This window comes from Syngnathus acus, chromosome 15 (assembly GCF_901709675.1).
Source record: "Syngnathus acus chromosome 15, fSynAcu1.2, whole genome shotgun sequence".
In the NCBI taxonomy this organism is placed as follows: Eukaryota; Metazoa; Chordata; class Actinopteri; order Syngnathiformes; family Syngnathidae; genus Syngnathus; species Syngnathus acus.
Window position 1 is genome coordinate 3,616,010 of NC_051100.1, and position 26,418 is coordinate 3,642,427.

The window sequence follows — 26,418 nt, forward strand, 5'->3', positions numbered from 1 at the left end:
TAAACTGACTTAATTATATGGCTGTTCACTTTAGTTTGCAGGCCATAAAACGGCCACCAGGTGGTGCTGAACAACCTTTTTACAGTGTATGTTGCACATCCAACCCCTCACTTAATAATTTTATCATTGACTTGTTCAAATTTATGCCAAAATATTGGCGCTTTGGACTGCAATATTCAACAATGATGGCGGACTTTTTTTAGGGTCGATTAAAAATATTTTATTTACCTTGATAAATAATTTGAATCGAAAATAAAATGCCTTTACTGCTTAGTTTGATACTTGTTTGACTTCCGGTCACAATTAAGCGTACGTGCTAATCTATATGACGACTTTTTTTTCTTTTCTTTTTAAGTATATTGAGTGGCGAATGTGCTACGGCAAAATAGCCTGCTTAGTTGTTGATGCCAATACACGTTCCAAAAACCCATCTATTCATTTATATTATGTAATTATTTTCATGGAGAATGAGTATGTCTGTTTACTTATTAGTCACATTTGATAGTTGGATAAAAGTGATGAAAAGCAGACACTGCCCTCAACCCAGACTGCTGATACAAGCTTAGAGAGCAGTTCAGCAGCCTTGAGTTAACCTCATCAACGTACCGTAAAGGAATGTAAACTTAGCGGAGTGTGGGAAAAAGCCAGGAATGTCTAGAGACAGGGGATTGCCAGAAATTCCTCTCCGTGTTGTTTGAAATAGTAAATTGCTAAGAAACACGACTTCTTTGCATTGGATAAAGTATGTGTGTATGGGGGGGAAACGAACAACTCGCTTGGAATCACTGAGCGCTATTTCAAATGGCAAGAGCGACATCTTCAGGATTGCCGAGGGAGTGCAACTGCCAGTATCCTGCCTTCACTTCGGTTTAACAGAATTGTATACCAACGGTCAGGCATTTTGCGTCAAATATTTCTAGATCAGCTTTAACGTTTGGTTACTTTTTTATTTTCTACAGGGGAACCAATCCTGGTGAGGGTAGGAGGAGCAGAGCTGGGACCGGTTGCCAACTAACCACAAGTCAAAGGTAAACCAACAACTATTCAGTCACAGTGGTTTATTAAACAACTTAAATTGCTCACATTTTGTCATGTGTGAGAAAGTCCACACAAGCCAAGTGGAAACAAAATCAAGTAGAGATTTGAACGCTTGTCAGATAGCGATCCAATATGCTGTTAAAATCAAATTCTGAAGGACACCAGAAGAGTCAACGACCTTTATTTATCCATATATGTGCCACTCCAAAAAAGGGGGAAAAGATGTTACAAGGTTTGCCCTTTAAGAGAAGCCTGTATGGATTCCTTTACATTTTTTTTTCCTCAAGAATTAGGCCATTTACAATAACGCAAGAGGGGAGAAAATAAGACAATATACAGTGTAAACGCAATAGTCTACATGAAAGCAAAAAAAAAAAATGTTATTGACAAAGTAAATGAATATTAATGAGGGAAAAAAAATCCATTAACAACTCAGCATCCATTGTTCTCTACACAGCATGCAATAAGGCACCTAGCTAACAGGATAAAAACTATGCTACAAATTGAAGCAAAAGAAAAAAAAAGCAGGGGAGAAACTTAAAAAAATATTGCTTGTCGTGCCCTCTCCCATAAAAACATCTTTGCTCCCTTTCATATAACCCAATCCATATTTAAAAAAATACGTTTGTAAAAGATTTTTTTTTTTTTTTTTTTACACGTACGAGTCGCGCCTAATGCAAAGTTGGAAAAGTCAACTTTTCTCATACATTTTTGTTGTAATATGCACAAGCCTTTAAATCAGATTGTGATAGTGTCAACATGAGTAACTGCTATCTATACTCTATGAACAGGTTTTATTCATTTTTCTCAGAAGGGGAACAGGAATAAGGAAGAAAAGGAGACCGGTGTAATATGCTAACCATAAAGTGTTTATTCTCTGTCAGGAATTGTCTTGTGGCTGCGTGCCATCTCCTGTTATCAGCCAGTATTGCTCTCTGTACAGACCATGTCATGGTAAATAACTTCCTAAATATACACAAATTCAACTGCTGCCGCTTGAAAACGCCTGCAACACATTTAACTCTGAGTTGGGTGCAGAAAAAGGAGTGGGGGAAAACAAACTGTGGAGACAACATGGGTCTCACTATCAAAAATGTAATCTTTTTGGAACAGCACACTAGTCACCTATACATTTATAAAAGAAATCAAGAAGTATTTACAGTGGATTTTCTTCACACAGGTCAGCAGGGTGAAGAGAGATGACTAATTGGAGTTCCGGTGTTGACGGCCTTGAACCGAAGATCCCGCGCTCGCCGCCGAGAAGCTTCGTACAAGAAAGGTGGGGTAACTTTTTTTCTGGTTTCTTTTAAAAGTGTTCATTGAGTTCCCGCGGAAGGGAGAACAAACAATCGAAGCGACGCTTCCCCTCAGTTTCTGCTGTGTCTCGCCGATGACCCATCAGTCCTTCAACCGATCAGTCCTTCAACCGATCCTCTTCACTGTAGCTGACCTGACCACGTGAACATCCAAGTGAGTCAACCCGACTGGTCTTGTGGTGGTGGGGGGGCGCTAGTAGTTAAACGAGAAGCCAGGGATGGGTTGAGCACTTGCGTCTGAACGGTACCCCCCCACTACTCTAAATGGATTCGATGGTGTCTGGAGAGGGAGGACGAATGGTTGAAGCCTTTCCCGCACTGGGTGCAGCGGTAGGGCTTCTCCACAAGGAGGTGTTGCTTGGGGAAGGCGTTGTTAGGGAAGACCTTAGGCGAGGCGATGGCGCCGTACTGCTCAGGAGAGTTCATCGGTAGGGGCAGCGGCGGCGACTGCGGTGCCGCCTGCTGCTTGTTCTCCAGATGGACCCTCTGGTGCCGTGCCAGCGAAGACGAGTGGTTGAAGATCTTGCCGCAGTGGCCGCAGGTGTAACCTTTGCCCTCTGAGTGAACTCTCTGGTGCCGCGAAAGGGAGGAGGAATGGTTGAAGCCCTTGTCGCAGTGGTGGCACATGTAGGGCTTCTCTCCTTGCAGGTGTACCCTCTGCTTGGCAGGGGTGCCGAAGGTCATGGGCTTGCCGGGCTGTGCCGCCGAGAACACGGGTCCCTGCAGGTGGGTCTTGTGGTGGCGCGAGAGTGACGAGGAGTGGTTGAAGCCCTTGTTGCAGTGCCTGCAGGTGTAGGGCTTGCCGCCGGCGTGGACCTGCTGGTGCTTCTTCAGGTGACGCTTGCGGACAAAGCTCTTCCGGCACATGTTGCATTTGTACGGCTTCTCACCCGAGTGGATCCTCTGGTGCTCCCGTAGGGTGGCGGCGGCAGCAAAACACTTGCCGCACTGCGCGCAACGGTGGGGCTTGTCAGTGAGCACCACGCCGGCGTGGGCTGCGTGGGCTGCGTGCGCGGCGTGGGCTGCGTGGGTCTTCTGGTGCTGCTTGAGGTTAGAGGTGGTCGCGAAGCCTTTGCCGCACTGGCCGCACGTGTACGGCTTTTCGCGAGCGTGGACCTCCTGGTGCTTCTTCAGATGCCTCCTGCGGACAAAGCTCTTCCTGCACTGGGTGCACTTGTACGGCTTGTCCTCAGAGTGCATCTTCATGTGTTCTCGCAGGGTGATGGCGGCAGCAAAGCTCTTGCCACACTCTGTGCACCGGTGCGGCTTGTCGGGCAGGTGGATCATTTGGTGGGACTTGAGGCTGAAGGCGTCAATGACGTCCTTGCCCATGATCTCCACGCCCGAGGGTACGTAGGGCTTCTCTTTCATGTGGATCTTCATGTGTTGCTTGAGGCTGGCCTCCACGGCAAAGCTCTCGCCGCAATGGACGCAGATGTACGGGTTGAGGTCTTTGTGGATCTCAAAGTGCTGGTGGAGGTCAGAGATGCTGCCAAAGATCTCACCGCATTCGTTGCACTGCAGGCCGTGCGCCTCGTGAATGATGACGCCATTCTCTGACTCTACCGTCAGCTCGCCGCCGTGATCCGACTCCACTTTCACCTCATGCTCACTCTCGGCCTTGAGCAACACTTCCCCGAGTAGCGCCTCGCCCGTCGATGTTTTAATCTCGGCGCCGGCAAAGCAGTGCATATCGTCATGTTCCACCTTGATGTAATCGTGGTCCGTCTCCACAATGGCGTCTACGCACGCCACGGCGCCGAGGTCTGTCCCCAGCCCTTGGATCTTTAGTTCAGTGCCGTGGATCTCCAACTCCAGGCCACGCTTTTCCTCAGTCATGATTTCTGTCTCGGCTCCGTAGTGCAGGTCGACATGGCTGTGGGCTATGACACACTCCGACCCAAGCGTGTCAAGGCCGGGTGTGTCACATTCAGTCTCTGACTCCGCCATGAGCACACACTCCAACCCCACGACCTCCGTTTTGTAGCCGGACGGTAACTCAACTAAGAATCGGGGTATGGATCTTGGTTTAGATGAGCACAGCGCTGGTATTGTTTGTCAGAGAGCAGACCTGGAAGAGAAGCCAATAGTCATGTTAACCACAGTTGTCACTTTACTTATGCAACACTTGTTGTCTTTTGTGCAGCATTTATCTTAATACTTGTATTAACGTGCTAAAGGTTGGATTACTATTACTATGTTCCAAGGGATTCTACCCCAAATGGACACACTTGCCTGTGTCTTTTAGTTGATGGCTTGATCGAGAATGTAGAGCGAGAAGGAAGATGTGTGGCTGTGATGATCACAAGTGAGCTCAGATATCTGTAAAAGATTTTTCCTTTAAGATTCATTCTCACACATTTGTTATAGTTGAGTATGTAAGGGAGGAAAACCAAGACAGGTAATTATGCACAAAGAACTAAAAAAACATTTACTGTCCTTACTGAAGAAGTCGTGTCACAAAGACGCATTTTAAAAAAAAATGGTACCAATGTCACCTGTCTACTGATAGAAAAATCATTGAACTGCAAGGAGGCTCTGAGACTTGGCTTTAAATTTATAAAGGAAACACCCCATTAATGCTTCTCAGCAACAACTACAAACAAGTGAGACTAAATTGGGATGCTGCAAAACTATGCAGCAGGTGTAAAATGCTGATGTGGCCCTCCCAATTAGTTATCTACATACGTTAACATCTGCTTAACGTGTTTTAATGTGTGTGAGAGAATTGAGGATAATTGCAAAAATATCAATTCTACAAGCGGGGCTTTGTTAAAACTTAATGTCTTCCAATGGCGATGAGGGTCACTCCGTGACATATACCCAGATACTGTTGGTACCTTTTAGTGACAGTGGGGCGAACACCTTCGATTAGCAAACTCCCCAAAAGGTAATATACAGGCTAAGCGTCCATTAGCAGGCTAGGTTAGCAGTTATAACGAGCTAAACAGCATCAAAGTAGCCAAAATCGTCATCGGGCTCTCGAATAGTGTTTAATCCGCAAAGAGACATGTCAATCGGCCTAAACCGCTTTCAACTCGCGCAGTTCTTTGTTCTCCACCCGACGGCGAGATGCACTTTGCGCCCAGGCGTCGTCAAAGCGGCGTGTTATTATTAAAATGTTGCACCGGTGGCTCGCTAGCCTCTCCCAAAACGGCAACAAATAGCTCCCGTAGCCGCTACTTAGCTGGCTACGGTCGAAGGGAAACTGGTTCACACCACCGCAGCTTTGTTAGCGGCTAAGTGGTCGCCATTTAGCGCGCTAACTAGCTTCGTAGCAAAATCACAGACGAAGCAAACAGACTTAGGACGATACTTACGCCGTCGAAAAAAAAGTCGGTTCAAATATAACGAGGAAAAAGTATTTCGGTGCGAGTAGAGGGCGCGGTTGTCGATGCGGAAATAGTCCTCTTGCGCGCGTACTAACAGGCCATCTTGTTGTGCCACACCAGCAGCTAGCCAGCCCAAGGACTACAATGCTCATAAGATGGCTGCCGCGAGCTAACGTAAGCCAACTTAGCTTCCGCCCTCCCCAAACCGCATTGGATCAGCAGCGAAGCCCCAAGCCATGTCCAAATAAGTCAACCGCCCCACGTCGATGTGACAAAATACGAACGTGTTGCAAACAATATATCCACACGGTCATAAAAAAAACAATGACGCGGCGGTGGCTCGAAAGCTAATGGTAAAGTTAGCAAGCTAATAAGAGTTGGGCTAGTAGCCGAAGAGGGGACAAAGATAACTAACATCGAGGGCGATGAATACGGAGTGGAAAGCCCGGGAAGGTTGTTTTTTGATTTGAAACGAATCCAAACATATCATCGTTGCCCCCCAACACATCGTGATTAAATAAGTGTTTTTAAACTTGATCAAATGAACACTATGTGTTAGTTCGAAGAACGTGCATAGCAAGTACTACCAAAGCCAGCCTTCGTGGACTGCGGCACCCATTTCAATGGCGGCCTTGCTGGCTAACCAGCTCCAGCCGACATTAGCGTGTCGGCTACGTAGCCGCGGTGGCAAGCTAACCCGTCGGCTAAGCCACCTCTGCTCCTCTCTGGTTCCCCTCGTAACCCCTAGGTGAGGACTTTTCGCATCGAAGCGACTTATTTGTTAAACCAGCCATTCGGCCACGTTAACATAAGCTCGGAATGGACGTTGTTTCCACACAGATGGGGTCGTTAATGCAAAGTAGTGCAAAAACGACTACAAAACCAACAAGCGAGAGGGGGGTTGTAATATCGCGGTTTTCGTCTTTAATAATCATAACAATAATACAACAATGTGCATAGTGGGTCGAGGCCCTGTATTTTTCCATGACAGAGTTCGCAGGCTGCTTTAACTACAACACGAAAGCACAAATATGGGCGAGCATCCGTGCAAGGATCGGCGTCATTTCCCAACTAAGCGCTCCCTTTGCCTCTCCAGATGAGTCCATTCCTCAATAATAAAACAATTAGGAGCAAAATATAACAGCAATTGACATGTTCCAGACACATATGCACCCACCCACCTTTCTTCCTTTTTCTTCTGGTGTGGAACTAAGAGACAAACGAAGGGGTCGCTCGCGTTTATATGACAAGGAAAAAGAAAGTCCGGTTTGTTATGAGTCTCGTTTTGGATGTTGTGTTTGCCTTGTCTTGGTGTCCGTGATACACTTGCGTGCTGTGCCGAACGGGCGCCACAGTGCTCATCTGGCGCCAACGTTGGACCGCCGACGCTTTAGCGAAAAGCAAGTGTTGTCGTTGCCACACGCCATCCAGACCGCTACCGCCTCCTGCAGCCGAGGAGCCGTTCATCAAGGTACCAAAACGGCCACATCATAGTGGGGCAGGCCCTCAAAAATCTTTCAAGTAAAAGCTAAAGCATTTATAACTTTATACAATCAGGAGATGTTTTATTTACCATAACATATACAAGTTTTAGTACTTTTATTACAATTTAGTTTTGTTGAACTTTTAGGCATATTTAATCATTCAAAAACTGTTTCTTCTCAAACACTTATTTAGAGTTTTATTAAATGAGTGCCTGTCCATTTAAAGTCAAGTAGCGTGCGCCTAGTGTTGTTTGTCTTAGTTTCAGGTTGCGACACCCGCCCATTTATTTGACTGGGAATACTGGTTTTACAGTGTCAAGCGACTACATAGCTCACATTCTGTCACACAGTGTCAGTCACAGTTTCACAGAGGTGGTTATCTTAAAGAACTTACTTTCTTGTTACTCTCAAGACCTAACTGTGGACTTATATATACGAAAATAATCTTCATTTTAACAGCTCATCGCTTCTGACAAAATGTCCCACCCCAGCACTCTGGATTTAGACCGATCCAACAACGTGGAGAGAGACCGTCGCTCCACCGGCCGCAGCCAAAACAAGACTCAGGCTAAACGCGACGAGGCCCTGTGCGACTTCTGCACCACCAGGAAGCAGAAGGCCGAGAAGTCCTGCTTGGTGTGCCTGGCGTCTTACTGCGAGATTCACCTCCAGTCTCACTACGACTACCCAGCGCTGATGAAGCACAAACTGGTCAAAGCTACCGGGCAGATGAGGGAGAAGGTCTGCGCTCAGCACGACAAGCTGCTGGAGGCCTATTGTCGTAGTGACCAGACATCCGTGTGCGTCCTGTGTATGATGGATGAGCACAAGCACCATGACATCGTCCCGGCTGGAACCGAGAGGACGGAGAAACAGGTGAGTGGCACCAAAAGATTGAAACAGAGTCACAGAAAGGTTTCACTATAGACATCCTTGTTTTAGTGTCTTCAATTGTTTTAAAATGATTAAGAACTTTGTTTCAGTTGCTTCTTTTAATGTGCTATAGATCGATTTGTGTCGAATTGTGTACAACATACTTTTAGGTTCATCCTAATATTTTGAAGTAGCATATATGTTGTAAATGTATATATGATTTCCCTTCATAGAAACAACTCGGCACCACCCTGCACAAATCCCAGCAGAGAATTGACGAGAGGGTCAAAAAGTGGCAGGACCTCCGACAAGCAGTGGAAGCTGTCAAAGTAATTTAGCAAATAATGGCAGATTTGAGAAGCCTCGAATCGTACAAACGCGTTTCTATTTCTTTTTTCCAGCACTCGGCCGAGTCGGTCCTGGAAGAGAACGAGCGGATCTTCACGGAGCTGCTGCTCTCCCTCGAAAGGAAGTACAACGAAGTCAAGGAGATGGTCCGCTTGCACGAAAAAACCACGGTGAACCGCGGGGAAATTCTCCTCAACCGCTTGGAGGAAGAGGTCACCTTGCTGAAGAAGAGACATAACGACCTGGAGAAGCTGTCGCACGCTGACGACCACATACACTTCCTTCAGGTGAGCTTGACCTTGAAAGAAAATAAAAAAAGTTCCATTTATGGATCCCCTTGGGCTCTACTTGCCGCTAGTTTCGATATTTGTCATCCATCCATTCCACTTTGTTTCAGAGTTGGCAGTCTTTATCCGGCCCTTCGGGTTACGAGGACCTGAACAACGTCAGCATTGCTCCCAATTTCTCTTTTGACGCCACCAAGAGAGCCATCGCCGCCCTGAAATTACAAGTGGAGGAAATCAGCAAGAAGGAGACCATGAAAATCTCCACAGCCGGTTGGCACATTTATGTTGCGTTGACACACCATCAATTGTCTTCTCTCCTTTAACTGTGACCTTCCCCCTGTTTTGTCACTAGTGAAAGAAGTCTACATCACTGAAGACAGCGAGAAAAAATCAAGGCGGGAGTCGTCGTTTGTCACAGAGCCGAGGATGATGGAAGATCCAAAGACCAGAGAGGATTTCTTGAGATGTAACGGTCCTCCCATGCCTGCTCGCATTGAAAGACAAGTTATAGAGTTTTAAGTCAGGTCCGAATAAGATTAGAACAAAAGCGGATTGGTCCAGTTGGGAAAAAAAGATAAACATGAGATGTAGGAAGTGAAACCGGCGTTACAATAACACACCTGATAGAACAGGTTTTGTGAAACGGAAGTAAACATACCATTGTGTATTCCCATTTCAGAATCCCTGGCCTCAAGGGTAACTGTAACAGCTTTTGTTGTTTTGGTCAGATTCTTGCCAGCCAATTCTGGATGTCAACACTGTGCACCGCAACCTTTATCTCTCTGAGGGCAACCAGACCGCCACGATGAAGAGCGAGCCTAAGAACTACCCCGATCACCCGGAACGATTTGACCACTGGCAGCAGGTGAGCACATTCTTATTATTTGCACACACACATTACTGCAATTTTTAAAGTGATTATTAGTGCCCGAACATCGACCTTATATTTCTTCATATGGCGGATTTTCACCTTTTGTGGGAAGGCCTAGAATAGTTTTTTGTGATAAACTGTTATTTCAAAACAAGTGTTGATGGTGTGTTTCCTTCTCTTGATTAAAGGTGCTTTGCAAAGAAGCCCTGGCCGGGAGTCGCTACTACTGGGAGGTGAGCTGGAAGGGATCGGAGATTGACATGGCCATCACCTATAGGGGCATTTTCCGAAAAGGGAACAACAACGTGTGCAGTCTAGGCTGGAACGACAAATCCTGGAGCCTCTACTGCTCCGAGTCCAAGTTCTCCATTGTGCACAATAACAAGAGCACAAACCTGCCCGTCCCAAGGTCGTCTCGCATCGGCGTCTACTTGGATCACCCGGCGGGGTTGCTGGCGTTTTACAGCGTGTCTGATGTCATGCAGCTTCTGCACCAGGTCCGCACTACTTTTACTGAAGCTGTGTACCCTGCTTTCAGTGTGTGGGGCTACGGGACCACCATTAGACTGAGATGAGTGATATCTAAATTGGGATACACGCAGTATTGTTTGACATTATAAATGATTTGATCCATCCAACCATCCATCCATTCTGAGCTAAAAATGAATCCAAGATTTTAAAAAATATTTGCAGGCTGCCCATGATTGAAGCATGATTTTTAATGGTCACATAGTTATTATATTAGTTTAAATTAATTCATTATCAGTCTTTATTGACTCTTGGCCAATAACAAAATAAACATTTATTAAATGACCTTATCATTGTGTATTTATGTCGAATATTACGTTGCTAGTTTAGACTGAAAACGATTTAGAGATTCCAAATCTAGCTACAAAAGTGCTAAATTCGCAATAATCAAGTTCCACTTGGTTGACTCAACAGTGCCTCCCCGTGGTACTTCTCGGTACACACGCCGGCACAGGTTGCGGGGGCGGAGTCAAACAGCTGGATAGCCCGGAGTGTCTCGTGGCGGCTATCATGCAGGTCGCGCTACGCGTTGAAGGCAAACGAACTCCCCTTTCGTTTTCCCGCTATCACTAAATGCTCTAAACGGGGTTTTCTCCTAGAAAACGCTAGAAAACGACCGTTTCTGCGCCCTTTTTGCTTTTGTTTCCCCTCGGCTAACTGAAAAGGGAAGACGCCAAGTCGTCTAACACTGAAGTTAAGGAAAACGACTTGTGGTGGGAGAAAAAAACACCACTTGCTAGAAAACGTAGCGGCGGAAGGTGAGTAAAGATGCTCTCATTTATTTGTTGCTAGCTTGCGGCACGAGACGTCGCGTAGCATTCGTCGTTATTCTCTGTTGATTGTAATGTTAAAACAACGTACCCGGTGGTAAGCTCTATTTAACTCCTGTGCATGATTTAAAAAAAAAAAAAAAAAAAAAAAAGCGGAACAATCTGATATAAAGTAATAATAGTGCCCTTTCCCTCCTCCGTCCTTCTAGTGTGCCTGAAAAATGACTCATTTGCCGTCAGTGCAGATGTCAGCCCCACACAGTTAAATGTTAGAACAACTTGGGCACATATTGCTCGGGTGGTCGAAGAGGAAAAAAAGGAAAGAGGGTTCGCGGTGCCTGCCATGTCTCTGTGGGTGATCCTGCCGATTAGCCTCCCAGCACTGACCATCACTGGGATCTGGGTTGTGTAAGTATTCGCATTTCCCCCCTCATTTTCATTAACCACAAAAGCAGTGAAAACAGTCATTTCAAGCATCTGAGGTCCAAGTATTCTTGTGTGAAGTCATCAAAGATTATCCCAAGGTCAGATACCACCCTGCCAAAGTCAGTCAAGATCACCAACTTGAAAAATGTCTGTCAGTCTTCGGGCTTGTAGTAGGAGTACACTTTTTGTCCTCACTCCACAAAACTTCATACTAGTAGAATTCACGATTAGTATTTGCAACTTTTGCATCACCAGTAGCGTGTAATCTTCCTACTTTTCCAAAGTTGTCCTACTCGTGATGACAAAGAGTATACATGAACCTTAAGATGGATGTTAACGATATCGAAAGGGTTTATGGCTCCAGGTGATTCTCATGCACCAAGTTTGCTCCACGTAATAGGTTGAGACAAGCTCACAAATGAGGCAATGAAGCCTTTAAAACTGCTTTGACACACTCATTTGTGTTCTGGATGAAAGTCAAGGTGAACTATGCAGACACTTACAAAAAAACACCAAATTCCCTGCGTCCTTTTCCAACCTTATAATTGCATGAAGTGTCATTTTTTTGCAAACCGAAACACAATTGCGAGCAAAACAAAATTACAGATAAGACCGAAGTAACACACTTTTGTTTAATTGTATTCTTTCTGCCATTTTTTCCCTTCTATGTTAGTTCCCGAAAAATATTTTTGGTCCGTGTTACACAAAAGGTTGGGGACCGCTTAGATGAGCAAACTTGTGATTCCTCTTGCCTCCAAGGGAGCAACGCTACATGTTTACCCTGAATTCCTGGGAGCCATGGTAATTGCATGTGGATTAGCTCTCCAGGAAGAAGGGACCATAGAATCGCTTTTTTCAAATTTTTTCAAAAAAGGTGTAAAATGTTCTTGCCAGCCTGTACATCTTACCTCTCCCTCTTTTTGAGTGAGTACCTCGTGTTCATGTTCGGGCTGACAACTCCGCTGTTATTAGAAGAGGAATGCGAACCATAGGAGGGGAGTCGTAGGGGCAGAGAGACACATGGCCCCGTTCCAAATGTTCACAGTTGTGTACGGAGAGTGCAACTTAATGTATGCGCCGTGTCATGTTGGCACAAGAATGGCATAGCAAAGATTCCGGAATATTGCAATACTGTTAACGACTACTCAAAGCCAATCTGTCACTTTGACATTCCATTTGTTTGATTTTTAAAATAAATTTAAAAAAAAAAAAACATTTGTTTATTTTCTTCACTGCTTATCCCAGCAGACAACCGGGACAAAGGCAATCGTGTTGAAGGTTAAAAAACACTGGACAATTGATATGTGCGACACATTAACCGATAAAGATTTTTGTTAGGGTGTGTGAAGAGGATGGCTTTTTCATTTGTTTTGATTTTAGATGAACAAGATCACATAATGTAAGCACACCTCGACTGTAGTCACGCATGAGCACGTTTTCCCGACCTGCCGATTTCGCCTTCAGCCACCCTCCAAACTCTGGTTCCTTACTGTCGGGTTCTCAAGAGCGCCTTGTTTCGAGAAGCAGTCAACCCCCGTCTGCCCTCTCTCTCTCTCCTGAAGACTGCAATGTCAAAGGATGTGACCTGTTGCATAACTTGCTTCTCTCGCCACTGGCGACAGGATGGGAGGAAAGTAAATAGTGTGCGGACGTACCGTAATGTAAAGCATGAACTGCTGACCCTTTGGCCGTGTATACATTGAGCAACACCTAAAATAAATATTTATATAAAAATTCTACACAGTGGCAGGTTGTAAGAATTTTTTTTTTTTAAATTACAACATTGTACAACTCAAATGGGAAAAATGCAACCTAAACTTGTAGAGAGGGAAAGTACAAATAAAACGAATAAATGTGATTTAATGTGGTTGCGCAAGTGTGCACACCCTCTTACAATGCGGGTTTGGCAGTAGTGAGAATGAGTTTTGAAAAGCTAAAATGGTGGCAAGCAGACACTTCCAGGGCCACACCAAATGATGTGCCACAAGTTTGACGCGTGTGTTGTAGGACGTTGCAACTCTAGATCTAAAAATAGCTCCATCGGTATATACAGCCCAAATAAATTCATCGTTCCCGCATCACACCCTTTCCTGTGGTCTTCCCGTGTTATTTTTGCACAGTTCTTTGGAACTGTTGACCGTAGCAGATTTTTCCATGAAAGAGGCTTTTTCATGTTCTATTTGGGGGAAAAAAAGAGTTATTATTACTTCATGAGAACTTTAGTTTGAGCTCCATCTCTGGTATTTTCCTACAAAAAGCAAACCAATGGAATATCCTAAACGTCAGCCACCCACGATTCTTTCTCATGGAGCTCTGAAGAAAATCCCTCGCTAATCCAACGTCTTTAGTCATATCCTCCTTTGTTTTTTTGTCAACGCTCAAGTTGGCTTTGTTAGCTTGCTATCTTGAGGCTGGGTTTCACGCTCACCTGAGGGTTTCCTTCACAAAAGCTCCTTAAAGCCACAACGTCTGGCAAGTAGCTTATACGACTGATTTACGTTGCCTCAAGGTTTTTGTGTGCCATTTTAGAGGCATAAGAAAAATGTATTCTAATTGTCACTAACAGGAGAATCTGTATATCACACAGGCATGTTCTGTATTCTGACAGCTTGTGACAACACAATCTCGCCAAGCTGCGTGTGTGGAGCAGGTGCGCACGTCAGAAGATGTTTTATGGCGCCAACACGTTCGGCCACGGAAACATTCTCAATTGACACTCGAACTCGTCTTGAACCGCTTTCTATGATCACAACAGAATTTTTGCGTCTGGTTTTCCAATTAGCTTTTGATCAGTGTAACCACGAATAACGATCGAAGCGTTTATTAGCTAAGCCGTGTTGTGTATTGAAGCAGATCGCAAGTCCAATCGTGCTTTTGATGATTTCATTCTGTTTTATTTACATCTCTGCGTTATGGGGCTGGGTGCATGTCAGGACAGAGCGGGACTGTAAATCTATTTGACGATGACTGCGTGACATGATGCAACAATCTGAAGAACAGTCGTTGTCTTTATCTTGCGGATAAAAATGCTCCTCCGGTCACTGACTTGTGGAGCTGGTCAGCGACCTGATCAAAGTCAACGCGGGAAGCCGGGATGCGATTACCCGAGATTGACTCAAACAAAACACTCACACTGTAATCTGTCTGTAGCCTCGTCGAGTTGGGGACGGAGTGATAAGAAATGGCAGGTTGCCCATGCTTAAAGCAGGGGTGTCAAATTTTGTTTTCATCAGGTGTCATGCCATCAGAGGGCCAATCGAAACCATGAAACAACGAAGATAAGAGAGTATTGCCACACAGAAAAAGATAATCTCCAAACAGACTAAAATACACATAACAGGAGAAAGTTGGAAAAGATGCAAGGGAGGAGGGTTTTGTAGCAAATGCTCGAGAGCCAAGAATTCACAAACCAAGAAGCATCTTTGCAGAAAAAGGCCAAGCACATAAACAACACCCCATAAAAGAAGTGAATTGTGGCTATTTGTTTCGCTTAATTACTCTTGCTCTCCTCCCCCAGGTATGCCATGGCCCTCTACAACCAGCACGTCTGCCCAGTGGATAACTGGTACGTATGATCATCTTCTCTTTTGGGACAGGAAATCTTTGATTTAGGTTCCAAGCAGACACTTTTGAAAATAGAAAAATAGGCTTGCTAGCATCGTTTTTCTGGGGCCAATTTTACTTTACAATTTGAAATTTCCTTATTTCACTTCCTTTTTTTTTTTACTTCCTTATTTTCTATTGCTATGCTTTTTTATGTACAACACATACGTCATGACTTGGCATTTTATTTTGCTTCTCTAATGTTAGAATAGTATGTGGGGGGAAAAAAAGATGTGGTCTGTACAGTTGTTTGAAGACAAGGTGGATGTCAGAAAATGTCGAACGGTGTGCCGTTCCAGGTTGTACAACCAGTCGTGCGAAGAGGAGCTGTACTTGCAGAGTGGCCCAGTGTTGTGCTGCACGCTCAACAACATACCTCTCATCAGGTCAGTGAGGACCCCCTCGCCCCCACACAAGCTCCTGCACGTCTCCCTGCACGTGTCTGTCTGTCTGACGATTAAAAACAGGAACACGGGGGCCATTGTGCTTTGCGTCCCTCCTGCGGATTAAAGCGTCTCCTCTAAGGCATACGTCCGAGGCCCCCCACATACGGCCTGCCACATCATTTTATGTGGCCCGCAAATTGTTCATCAACTTTGTGTCAATATTAAAATGACAAATTGTCTTCACCTAAAAAAAAAAAAAAAAAATTGTATTAGCATTAATTTCTTTAAAATATTTGAACATTTTTTTCTAGTTTCTCATTTCAAAACACTTGTTCATCATTTGTTTCTGTAACCTATACCATATAAGGTGTTAAGTCATAATGGCCCTCCGAAGGAAACTGACTACGATGTGGTCCGTGACAAAAATGAGTTTGACGCCCCTGCTCTAAGGAGACGCTTCTCCCCATGAATGCGCGCACTCGCGTTGGGAAAATGACTCGGGGCTGAAGCGTCTCGCCTTCCACTGTGCCTGCTCAGAGGCAGAGCCCGGCCCCATGCAATCATGTAAACACACAACTCGCAGAGTTTGCATCTTTGGGAGCAAACCAAAGTGCGGTGGCTGTTTTCTTTAACTCGGGCGTTTGATCATGAAAGGCGAGTTAGACCCTCGATAGGTTTGCGGTTTATGTAACATGTCTGGATGAAATCTTTTCAAGAAAAACCAATAAATCATGCATTATGTCACCAAAGATAAACAAGAAGAGAGACCAAACAAAGAGGTTATGTAAAATGAACAGAGATGAAACGACAGGGGGGCATGCTTGTCTGAAGTTCTCTTAAATTGAACATGTTTTTCTTGGCCTGTGATGCGGCACTCCACCAGGTTTGGTGATAATAAGCCTGCCAATTCTTGCATAAGCCAGCCGACAGTCAGCTGCAATGTGAAAATACACTGCTGGGATAAAAGTTGAAGTTCAAATGCGTAATTTTGGACAAATAAATGTGGATTAAAAGTTCATGCAACTTTTGCGGTTAAACGCAATTCCTCCGCACTTTTTGCCATTTGCGCTACCCCCCCAAAAAAAAAAAAAAAAAGCCTAAGAAAAAGTGAAACATTCATTGAGTTAATTCTTAGTCAAGATAAACTAATCAAGCGTGTCCACTGTATTCCGACTGTGAAAAACGCATGTGACTGTAGTCAGCTGAGTTGGCTTTTGGTGGGCAGCCGCTCCGGGCACAGACAGACGGCCTCTATTAGCAGACCACCAACAAAACAATTGCTGTTCATTCAAAGAGAAGCTGTGTGTGTCAAAAGCCTCGATTTCACCGCCTGGAAAGAGTCACACAATTTCATTTAGCGGCAAACTACTCTGTAGAATGATCTGTGTGTTGTTGTTCATGTCGTTAATGTCCGTGTTCTCTCGTCTTGCAGTAAATGTGGGACGCTTCCGCCGGAGAGTTGCTTCTTCAGCCTTATCTGCAGCACAGGCTCATTCATGGGTAAGGCATCATGTGTACACGCTTACACAAACTCAATCACCCCCGTCATTAGCGCTGTATTTGTTTATGTCTGCTGTTATCGCGTCGAAAGCAAATGGAGCTTCTTCCAAAATACAAGCTAGCGCGTGCTAGCTGGCAAGGCAAAGCAGCTTTATATACATCTGGCATTACTTTGGTATTATAAAATCATGAGTGCCCTGACAATCTTGCTGTCTGCGAACTGCAATGTTTCTTTCCGTTCCTTGTACAGCGGAAGAAATGCAGAAGTACAAGCTGACATTCAAAAGTAGGACATTTAACTTGCGGTGGCCTTGAATGCACCATGAGAACAAACGCAGATGATTGCAAATGATATAAAAACCGATATATAAAAAAAAAACTCAAACGAACAAGTCCACTTCCTTAACATTCAACAAAATCAAGCTAGGTTCATTTCAACATCTTAGCTGATTTTTCAGTCCATTTTCCGGCCCAAACGTTTTTTGTTTGTTAGTGTACACGTGCTGTTCCTTGTGCTAAGTGCTGGTTCTGACTGCCCTCATGTAGTTAATGTTTCCCAGCTGTGGCTCACACATGCTGTGTGTGAATACGTACGTGCGTGCGTGCGTGTGTAAGGAAGGGGCTTGGTTCCTCGCCATGTTTATTCACGAGGAGTCGCCATTCTGCTATTTACAGTCCCTTGGCTCTGATTGGTTGGCACTGGACTGTTGCCTGAGCCATACCGGCAGCTCCATTCAATGTATATAATTTACAACAGTGACTCTGTTGTCGTGGCTCCTTTTAACCCCTTCATCGACGCTTCCTTTCTTTCTCTGCTTCCAAGCAGTTATCTATCATAATAATCCAATGCAAGGGGTTTATCTTTTTATTTATCAGCTCCAGGCCAAGAAAGCGTAACGACGTGGTAGCCGTACAAGAGCCTGTTGTAAATAGCCGATTCATTTATGGGCTCCAAGGATTAACTCGAAGCCATCACTCCGGTTTCCTTTCTTTGCCCATACAATCCTTCAAAGACAATAGTTGTATTATTTCTCCGCATACCTCCTGTGGGAGAGAATATTCGGGCTGAAACGAATCCCCCACTTGGGAGACATTGGCGTTTGTTTAACTGTAAGGTGTGGTCTGATAAGAACCTGTTGATATTTTTATTATTATTATTATTTTGTGCGTGTGTGTGGTGTTTCTTTCAATTGCAACTGTTGAAAGTTTGGGTCGGCCCGCCACTTTGCGAGGTCAGAGCGTGTATAATCCGGTTTTGATCCCGATTTGGATTGTGATCAAAGCCCAGTCATGTGTGCATTCATGATAAATTAGTCTCATTCTTTGGTGTTGCGCAAGATGTTATATAATGTCTGTAACCGCAATTTTTAAGGAAATAGGTAAGATTTTGAGCAATGCAAACTTTACGAATATAAACGTTACATGGGACGGCTAATTTTGAAGGCATGGACAGGTTAGATTGACATGACAACACGGAGGCGGAAATCTGATTGGACCAAAAAAAAAATCTTCATGTCCTGGAAGAAATACAGCCAAGATACATTTTTGTAATGTAATCTAAATTCTGAGTCTTCTATTAATAGAAGACTTTGTTGTAAAAATAATCTGTTGCAATAAAATAAATCGAGTTAAAACTACAAGGAACGAGCTTGCCCAGAGCCTTTGGATGGAGCTCAATTACACCTCTTGCTATTCATACATTAAATTCTGAAGTAATCTATAACCCGTCAACATGACGCAAGCACAAGTACGGCCAAAAGAAATCAATCCAGCCAACCCAAATAATCCAAACATTGATGATACTTGTATCTAACAGGCCAAATGTTTCTCATCTTTCAACGTTCCGTCGCAGTTTTGGACATTTTACATTTTCTGCCTAATGCTAAGCGAGCTGCCACGTCCTCATCTGTAACGTCTCAAAAGTCATTTTGTAGCAATGGGAAAAGGTCGACAGCCGGCGAGTCTGCAGCAGAGAGCCAGAAATGCCATAATCTAATGCAATAAACCGCTGTTGACTTGCTTATCCTTTCAGTGAGCCAGCATGTTTCCCATTTTATACAAAGAGGGAAGAGAGAAAGGAGGGGGGGGGGAAAAGACCAGATTGTTTACAAGGAGATGCTGCGCCCCCCTTTCAATTGTTACTGAAATCACTCTGCCAAGTCTTTTTTTTTTCTACTCCGCATACACACAAAATTCAACTTGTTGAGATGAAAAGAATAATTGATGATTGCATGACTAAGAAAATGATCTCTTAGAAATCTGTTTCTTGTCTCTCATAGCTGGTAGCGTTTTTTTTTTTTTTGCGCATGTTGCCACATGTCCCTCTTACCATCCTTAAAAGCGACATTTAAAGCCCTTTAAATTCATGCGACTCTCCTAATAGAGTAATCCTTGTGTTGAGGTTATGTAAAGTGCACTGAGATGTCTTCTCTGACATTTCCACATCCCGCCAAAAGCGGCGTCGAGCGTTGTCAACTCCGAACAGTGTTCCCCCCCCCTCGGCCGCGCTCGCCATGACTACGCCGATTCGGGGATGACAAAGAGACGCTTTAGTACAATATACGGGCTGCGTGTCAAGACACCAGGGGCTCCTTGTCCCCTTTCATTCTGCCATCTCGCCCTCCGTGGCCCACTTTTAGCGAGAAGCTGCTGTCAGCGGTGGAGGAGCTGCAAAGGTCCCAGACAAAGACAAACTAGTGGGGGCTTGCACCAACAATGCCTGCCCAGTCACATCCCATTGACCCAGTGTTTCCCAACCTTTTTTCATTCACGCCACACTTTTTAATTGGAAAAAATCTCGCGGCACACCTTTTCATTGGAAATAATCTCGCGGCACATCTTTTCATTGGAAAAAATCTCGCAGCACACCGCCAACAAAAATCTGTTATGCTCCTATATTAAAATCAGTTATATTACAACGAAAGACGTAAAGTCCTATTCCTATATATATATGTATGGAGAGTCGAATAATTTAATAGAAATAAATACTAAATAGTCTTTAAATTGTATTCCTTTTTTTTTTAAATCAAAGTGACAGTTTTTTAAAAAGGTTTTAGACGGTGTAAGAAATAAACGATTTAAAGTGATTGTGATTAAAATAAAAGAATCAACGTGATTTTGTTTACTGTTTTAGACTAGGTCTATAAATATTGCAACAATAAGTCACTTTTAAAGACACTCTGCTGTTCTGACAGCAGCTGAGTGGCTATCACAGTCGAGGTGTCTCGACTTGACTGTTGATTTTATGTATGTGAAAAATAACCAATCCAGGTTCTCCGGTTGAACTGCATGCTCTGATTTCCATTGGACCACAAACGCACCACAACCGTCATAGTGTCTGTCACTGTTAGCAAAAGCACACAGCAACACACACATAAACTGAATATGTGCCGATACAATATGAAATCTCAAGATTCTCCGATTCTCCACGCATGCACGATTAGCAAGTGGCTGAACAGGCCTTGCGCGAACTGACCAGTGGTTTGGCGATCCTGTTTACAATGCGCTCCGTAATTAATATTTGACAATCCCACGGCACAGCTGAACGTCTCTCACGGCACACCAGTGTGTGCGGAGTACAGCGTCAGCATTTTTTTCTCTTCAAAAACGTCTCCATCACTGTCACTATCGACTCGTCTCGCTATCCACAATGACAACGTCGCTGTCAATGCTACCTGCATGGGCGTCCCATATACCTGCCGCTGCCATGCGTCACCGATTTTCTCGTCTGCAAGCACAAGGCAAATCGCTACCTGCTGCTGCCACCTTCTGATATGGAAGATATGATTACTCTGCCGGGCGCTACACCGCACAGGCGCACAAATTGGAGAATTTCCCACGGCACCCCTGACAATATTTTGCGGCACCCCGGTTGAAAAACACTGCATTAACCCATCAAACAGTCGCAGTTGGCTCCTCCCTTTTCCTTCACCTTTATTCTTATGTGATACCACCCAATCCCTCAAGTCAATGTTAAAATTAACTCAAAATATGCATATTGTAGTGTTTGCCTTTTTATCAATAATAAATCAAATAAATGTACCCAAATGATCAATTGCTCTAAATTTCCCCTCTTTCTGCTACTTTTTGTTTCACAGTCATGGTGATCGTGCTGCTCCGCTACGCCCACGTCATTGAGAAGCACCAAAATTGCGTCCTCAACACGGCGAGTCTCTCCACAGGCTGGATCTGTGCGGCTGGACTCATCATGGTGGGCAATTTCCAGGTATGATCTCCAAGCCAAATGCTTCATTTTTTAAATCTTATCCACACTTATCTTGCATTCACAAGGACGAGTCCATTAATGTTTATTAAAGTCAGTTTGTTGGCGCTGTTCCTCTTCGCTCCTCTGTGGATGTTTGTTCATTGGAAAGAATCTTTGCTTACTTTAAATATTTGGGGGGAGCTGGCCGGGTGCCTCGATGGATGTTGTCCGCTTCTTTCCAAGATGGGTACGCAGAGGGAGAGGAGGGTCTTACAGGAATGCTAAATAAAACCTCCATCTGGGATTGTGTGGGAACGGCGGGAATAGAACAACATGGAGATATAGCAAATAGTCTGAATTCATATTAATATTTCAAACATCACCGCAAATATGTTATTTTTCATCATTTCCAAGTACTTTGAGTTATGTACATAATATTGAGCAATAGCGACCTGGTTTCTGTTTTTCCTCTGGGGCCCTGCTCTCTGCACAAGCCTTTTTTCACGAGCCGAAAGGGGGAGAGAGTCAGTGACTCATAGAGTCTGGCATCCAGAATTTTTGGGCAGAGCCTAGAGGGCTCCATCTTTAACCAAATGCAGGCCCTTGAACTTGGCCCACGCTCTCTGCATGCTTAGGGGAAGGAAATAAAGAAGTAAATGACGGTGGATGAATAGTGACACTCCATCACGGAAGGGGAAAACATTTTGCCATCGAAGACATTGATCAAGAAGGCAGGGGAGGCGTGACGACGTTAGCCCGCGCTGTCGCCCCGCTCTTACATAAGGTGCGGGCTGGCAGGACAGCTGTGGCGTGGCCACGGGGGCTTTCGCTGTCGGGCAGACGGACGTAAATAGATGACGCTTGTGAGCGTGGCTCTTTTGAAAGTCTCTTGCTAGTAAATATATGCCAGAGAAGTGAGCATTGTCGAATGCTTTGTTTGCATTTGTTGCTACCGCTTGCATTTAAATGCAAGTTGTTGAAAGGTTTGGAGCCGCGGTGACATCAATGCTAGTTTTTGCTAGCACCTTGAACATGTACTCAACTACAGATGAGGGCGATCGTCATTTGTTAAAAAAACATTTGAGGAGTAATATTGAATGATAAATTAGACCAGAACAATAATGAAATATATTTCAAAGATGCATTTGTGTCATGATTGGATGACTATTTGTAGCACTGACTTCTAATATGTTATTTCTGTAACCGACTCATTGAGGCGTACGGTGATAGGACCGGGCAGATCTGTAACATCTGAAGCGAGCCCGACTCACACGATGTGACTCAGCTGCCACCAAGAGGTTGAAAAACCACTCCGAGCAAGTCTTAGTTAATATACTGTTATTTATCTACCGCTGTGTCTGCAGACATGACATCAGATATTGTTGCGATGCTCCGACACGCCAATCGCAGTCATTTGAAATGTGCTCTACATTGGAGTTACGGTTTCAATCCGAGGCCAGCTATGATTTTGAAAATCAAAAAATGTATATTACACAATTGCATTTCATTACAGCACGCAAAGAATAAACAACAAACGGAATTTATAATACAACAAACAGTGCTTGTAATATTTGTACAAAAAATATTACAACAAAATGAAGCCCAATTTAAACATTGAATCAATGATTCTTTTATGTACCACTAGAGGGAGCACACGTACCACACTTGTTTGCTTTAAAGATTTGAACACAATCTGTGCAGCAACACATGTAGACACACAAAACAATACTTCTGCTCTAAAGAGGACATTAATCCAAACCTTTTCTCTTTCTGATAGGTGGACTATGCCAAAATTCTCCACTATGTCGGAGCAGGCATCGCCTTCCCCACCAGTATGCTGTTTGTGTGCCTGCAGTCGGCGCTGACCTACCGGCTGGCCAAGACGCAGGGGGAGTACAATGTGGCCCACCTACGGCTCTGCATGACCTTACTCGCCTTCGTCGCCTTGGTACTCAGTATCCTCTTTGAGCGCCCGTGGGGGTTTGTTTCGTGCTTTCCGTTAATGATTTGAAAGGGTTTTGATTTAACCAAGTCGAGTAGTCTCCGAAGCTCTTTTATACGCTCCTTAACAACATTTCCAGGCGGCGTGTTTTTCTGCCAGGAAAGTTTCATCCTGCAACACGCCTCGGCCATCTTCGAGTGGGTCTTCTGCGTCATCATCATGCTCTTCTACGGGACGTTCGCCTTCGAGTTTGCCGGCATTTCGGGGGACACCGTGGCCGTGCTGGCCCGAGGGGGCTCCCTGGGGGGCGTGGGGAGGGAACACAAGATGGACTCGCTGGGTCCGCCGCCACCGCCGCACCCATCCGAAAACATGTCCATCCTGTAGGGCCCGACGTGCTGGATTATTCTTCCAGGACAGGGGTTGTCGAATCAGTCGAGTCACTCAATCCCATGATGATTTGAACTCAAGCAAAGCCCCAACGGAAAACCTTTCTTTCATTACATCAGAGCTTTTCCACCTCCTTTCCGCCTGTCTGCATTTTGCACGTGTGTGTGAAAGCAAATTTTCCACCCTGCCAGCCAGCCAGCCAGCCGGCCTTCAGCGCCTCGTGTTAGCATCGGAGAGCTAAAGGTCCATCAGATTAAGAAAAATCTCTTGTTCCCCTCTCCCGCTCTCTCCGTCTCAACAAGTGACCTTGGATGTTTTCCTCTTCAGGTGATTACAACCGGGCCTTTTTCATTTCATTTGGTGAGTGCGCGCATGCTAAACACCGAGCTGCTGGACGGCCGCAGCTCAAATTAGAAAGCGCAATGCCCGTATTGTCTGCTGCTCTCATCGGAGGAAGGTCAGGACAGAAGCAATAAACTCTCTTCAGATTGTCCTACAGACCAGTTACGTAAATACTGTTACACATAAAAAAAAAAAGGGGGGGGGACCCGGTATGTAGAATTTTCATAGTTTATCTGATATCTAAAAATGAGGTGAAATTACAGATTTGCATAGCAGGTCCCCCCCCCCGCTCATAGCGCGAATGATGTTTGTTCCCCACTGACATCTTTGTCACTGTTTGTTTGTACTTATGTTCTCCAAGTACTGATGCTGCCTCACAATGCAGACGCTTGATTGTCCAAACGTTGCCAACAGACCTCCGTTGCTATACGATTCTCTGCCAAAGATGCTACGCAGACTTCTGTGCATTCCATCCGCTCACTGTAAGCTTTTACTTTTTCTTTCTATAATATTCCTCTGAGAGGCGATGTTGCTGTCAAAAGTGTGCCAAATATCACTGTGCCTGTGGCCTCGGTGCTAATAACAAAGCCTCTCTCTATATCGCTGATTGTAACGTTATCGCATCCGTCAAAGCAATATTGTACAGTACACTCAATTTTATCAGTATTGGGTACACCACAAATACATCCGGAAAAAGATTACAACAGATTTACCTTGACTTTTAAGTTTTCCGAGTTTAAAAAAAAAAAAAAGCTAGACTGCCTCCAAAATGTGATCAATAAGTGATCACAAAAAATACTCAGCCATTTCCAAGTGTACCTAATGTTGCCTAAAATAGTCACGTTGCCTTGACATCTATTTTAAGAGATGTTTTTTTTTTTTTTTTTAATGTGTGGGGATGGAGGCATTCATTGGCTTAGTCCAACATATTCTACTATGCTGTACTCCAGAGGTGTGCCAACCAAAATGACCTATGCAGCTATTGTAATACTTGTTACACGTCATTAATTTATATTTATCGCCATCATTCCGGACTTAGGTCACTTGTTTTTCCATCAGTCTGTCATTTGGCCATAAAACTACTGTTAAAAATGATTTAAAAAATACATTATTCAATATTAACAAGCCCAAACTATACACATCTTTTTTTTTTTTTTAATTGTTTAAAGGCCAGTATGTTTACATCACTTTTTTTAGTTGTGAAAAACACCTGAAATTTTCATTGATACGTTTCAAGGAATGTTTCCTCTCCTTTTTGTGTCTTATTTATATATATATATATAAAATTTAAAATCCGCAGAAGGTCCTGGTGACAAAAAAAACCCACCTGAAAAAACATAAAAAAAATATACCTGTCTATTAGTTGGTGCTATTTTTTTCAACCCCAAGCAAAACGTACTGCAGCAAAGATGAACTATTTTCCGCCAGCGTGCTTCTTTGGGAATTAAATGTCCCAGCAGTCCCACATTACATTTTTAGTTCAGCATTATTTTTCTTTTATATTCGTCCACCAGATGGTGCCAGTTTTCTCCATTAGAAATAAGTTAGCAAAAACAAATACACTCTGGTTTTCTTTCAAAATTTGAGGTTTTATCATGTTTTCCACAAGTGGACTACATACGGAAATAATCGAGTACAAAAAAGTTAAGCAACCCCTCGCACTATAATTTTTGCCTTCTAAATTCCCCATTTGTTTTCATTTACTGACTCATCTTTACACTCAGGAAAATGTTAGGACATAACACAATTCACTTCTGTTCTGTCGCCTTGATTTACTGTTGACAACCCATTGTGTACTTTTTTTGTTTTTGTTTTATGGTTTAAAAACAAAAAAAGACCATTCCAATATCATTAGCTCACTGCGCTGCCAAGCTACACCATGTTAAATAATAGCAAAAGCTATCATGCAATCATTAGTAGACTATGAAATAATTAATCTGTAAACCGCGCGTACATAAATATTAGATGTACATACTGTATGTGTATATTCAGTACTCAAATCAGCTGCCCATGTGCCTTATAATTAAAAGCAAACCAAAGAGGTTGCAGTTGTAAATTCTATTTTGATGATTGTATACTGTGTATGTGTGTTTGTGTGTGTGTATATGTGTGTGTGTATGCCTTTATGTTCACAAATAAACCGTTTTAAATAAATTACCCCCCCCCCCCCCCCCCCCCTTCGCTTTATTGCACAAAAGCAAACACTCTGCACATAGGCAATTGACACCTTTAATTTTCTTTTGGTTGAATTATTTACAGTCCAGTTATATTTTGCCAACTAAAAAGATGACAGCAGAGAGGACACCAATCACTTTATCAAAGAATATTTTTTGGAGAATTAAGACATAATCCCCCCCCCCAAAAAAATAATGCCCGTTAAAACACACATTAAGACTCTCTGTTACTTGGCAATTTGTAAAACAAATGGAAAACGAAAAAACATTTGTTTTTACTTGCATGCTTAAAAAAAAGGCAGTGACATTTTGGCTAATTTTGATTAGGTTGAGCATTTGTGCCTTTTTTTTTTTTAAAAACTTTTAGTTGCGTGATAAATGGCTCTTTGCAATTTTTATGACAAGTTTAATTTGATTTTGAGATGGCAAAAAAGGTTTTGTCAGCATTTGTGCCATTTAGGGGGCTTTTAAGATTTAATTTGTTTTTGTAAATGCTCTTGCTTTGTTTTTGTTTTTTTGCCATTTTGAAGCTTTTTACATCAGACATTTTTTTTTCGATTTCACAATAAAACAAAAGCATTTAAGAACTTTTTATGACGTAAAT

The 26,418-nt window shown here is 43.7% G+C and overlaps 3 protein-coding genes across 7 annotated transcripts; 2 read left to right on the forward strand and 1 right to left on the reverse strand.

Annotated features, from left to right (window-relative positions):
• Positions 1 to 1,203: 1,203 nt before the first annotated feature.
• si:ch211-198a12.6 (uncharacterized protein LOC563253 homolog) lies at positions 1,204 to 7,083 on the reverse strand. 4 transcript variants are annotated; one of them, XM_037272364.1, is made up of 3 exons: positions 6,868 to 7,083; positions 4,590 to 4,676; positions 1,204 to 4,425 (listed from the first exon to the last, which is right to left on the reverse strand). In XM_037272364.1, the coding sequence occupies exon 3, from the start codon at positions 4,302 to 4,304 to the stop codon at positions 2,610 to 2,612; it is 1,695 nt and encodes a 564-aa protein (XP_037128259.1). In that variant the 5' UTR covers positions 4,305 to 4,425; positions 4,590 to 4,676; positions 6,868 to 7,083; the 3' UTR covers positions 1,204 to 2,609. The 4 variants fall into 4 exon arrangements, with proteins under 4 accessions (XP_037128259.1, XP_037128261.1, XP_037128262.1 ...); XM_037272366.1 differs by having other exon boundaries at positions 4,586 to 4,676; XM_037272367.1 differs by lacking the exon at positions 6,868 to 7,083 and adding an exon at positions 5,675 to 5,894 and having other exon boundaries at positions 4,586 to 4,676.
• Positions 7,084 to 7,488: 405 nt separating this feature from the next.
• LOC119134323 (tripartite motif-containing protein 16-like) lies at positions 7,489 to 10,367 on the forward strand. Its single transcript, XM_037270902.1, has 7 exons — positions 7,489 to 8,046; positions 8,277 to 8,372; positions 8,445 to 8,678; positions 8,789 to 8,948; positions 9,031 to 9,144; positions 9,407 to 9,543; positions 9,738 to 10,367. The coding sequence occupies exons 1-7, from the start codon at positions 7,648 to 7,650 to the stop codon at positions 10,122 to 10,124; spliced, it is 1,527 nt and encodes a 508-aa protein (XP_037126797.1). The 5' UTR covers positions 7,489 to 7,647; the 3' UTR covers positions 10,125 to 10,367.
• Positions 10,368 to 10,486: 119 nt separating this feature from the next.
• zgc:154058 (uncharacterized protein LOC795538 homolog) lies at positions 10,487 to 26,240 on the forward strand. 2 transcript variants are annotated; one of them, XR_005100303.1, is made up of 9 exons: positions 10,487 to 10,835; positions 11,057 to 11,255; positions 14,791 to 14,838; positions 15,176 to 15,262; positions 16,695 to 16,762; positions 20,860 to 20,987; positions 22,744 to 22,921; positions 23,048 to 23,625; positions 24,002 to 26,240. XR_005100303.1 is itself a non-coding variant. In XM_037270904.1 (8 exons), the coding sequence occupies exons 2-8, from the start codon at positions 11,191 to 11,193 to the stop codon at positions 23,293 to 23,295; spliced, it is 822 nt and encodes a 273-aa protein (XP_037126799.1). In that variant the 5' UTR covers positions 10,487 to 10,835; positions 11,057 to 11,190; the 3' UTR covers positions 23,296 to 26,240. The 2 variants fall into 2 exon arrangements, 1 of the variants encoding a protein (XP_037126799.1); XM_037270904.1 differs by having other exon boundaries at positions 23,048 to 26,240.
• Positions 26,241 to 26,418: the final 178 nt, after the last annotated feature.

Coding starts and splice junctions, on each gene's coding strand:
- si:ch211-198a12.6 (XM_037272364.1), bottom strand. CDS start 4,304: ATGGCGGAGTCAGAGACTGAATGTGACACACCCGGCCTTGACACGCTT.
- LOC119134323 (XM_037270902.1), top strand. CDS start 7,648: ATGTCCCACCCCAGCACTCTGGATTTAGACCGATCCAACAACGTGGAG. Junction 8,373..8,444: donor AAGCAGTGGAAGCTGTCAAA/GTAATTTAGCAA, acceptor TCTTTTTTCCAG/CACTCGGCCGAGTCGGTCCT. Junction 8,949..9,030: donor CATGAAAATCTCCACAGCCG/GTTGGCACATTT, acceptor TTTTGTCACTAG/TGAAAGAAGTCTACATCACT.
- zgc:154058 (XM_037270904.1), top strand. CDS start 11,191: ATGTCTCTGTGGGTGATCCTGCCGATTAGCCTCCCAGCACTGACCATC. Junction 11,256..14,790: donor ATCACTGGGATCTGGGTTGT/GTAAGTATTCGC, acceptor CTCCTCCCCCAG/GTATGCCATGGCCCTCTACA. Junction 22,922..23,047: donor CTTCGTCGCCTTGGTACTCA/GTATCCTCTTTG, acceptor CAACATTTCCAG/GCGGCGTGTTTTTCTGCCAG.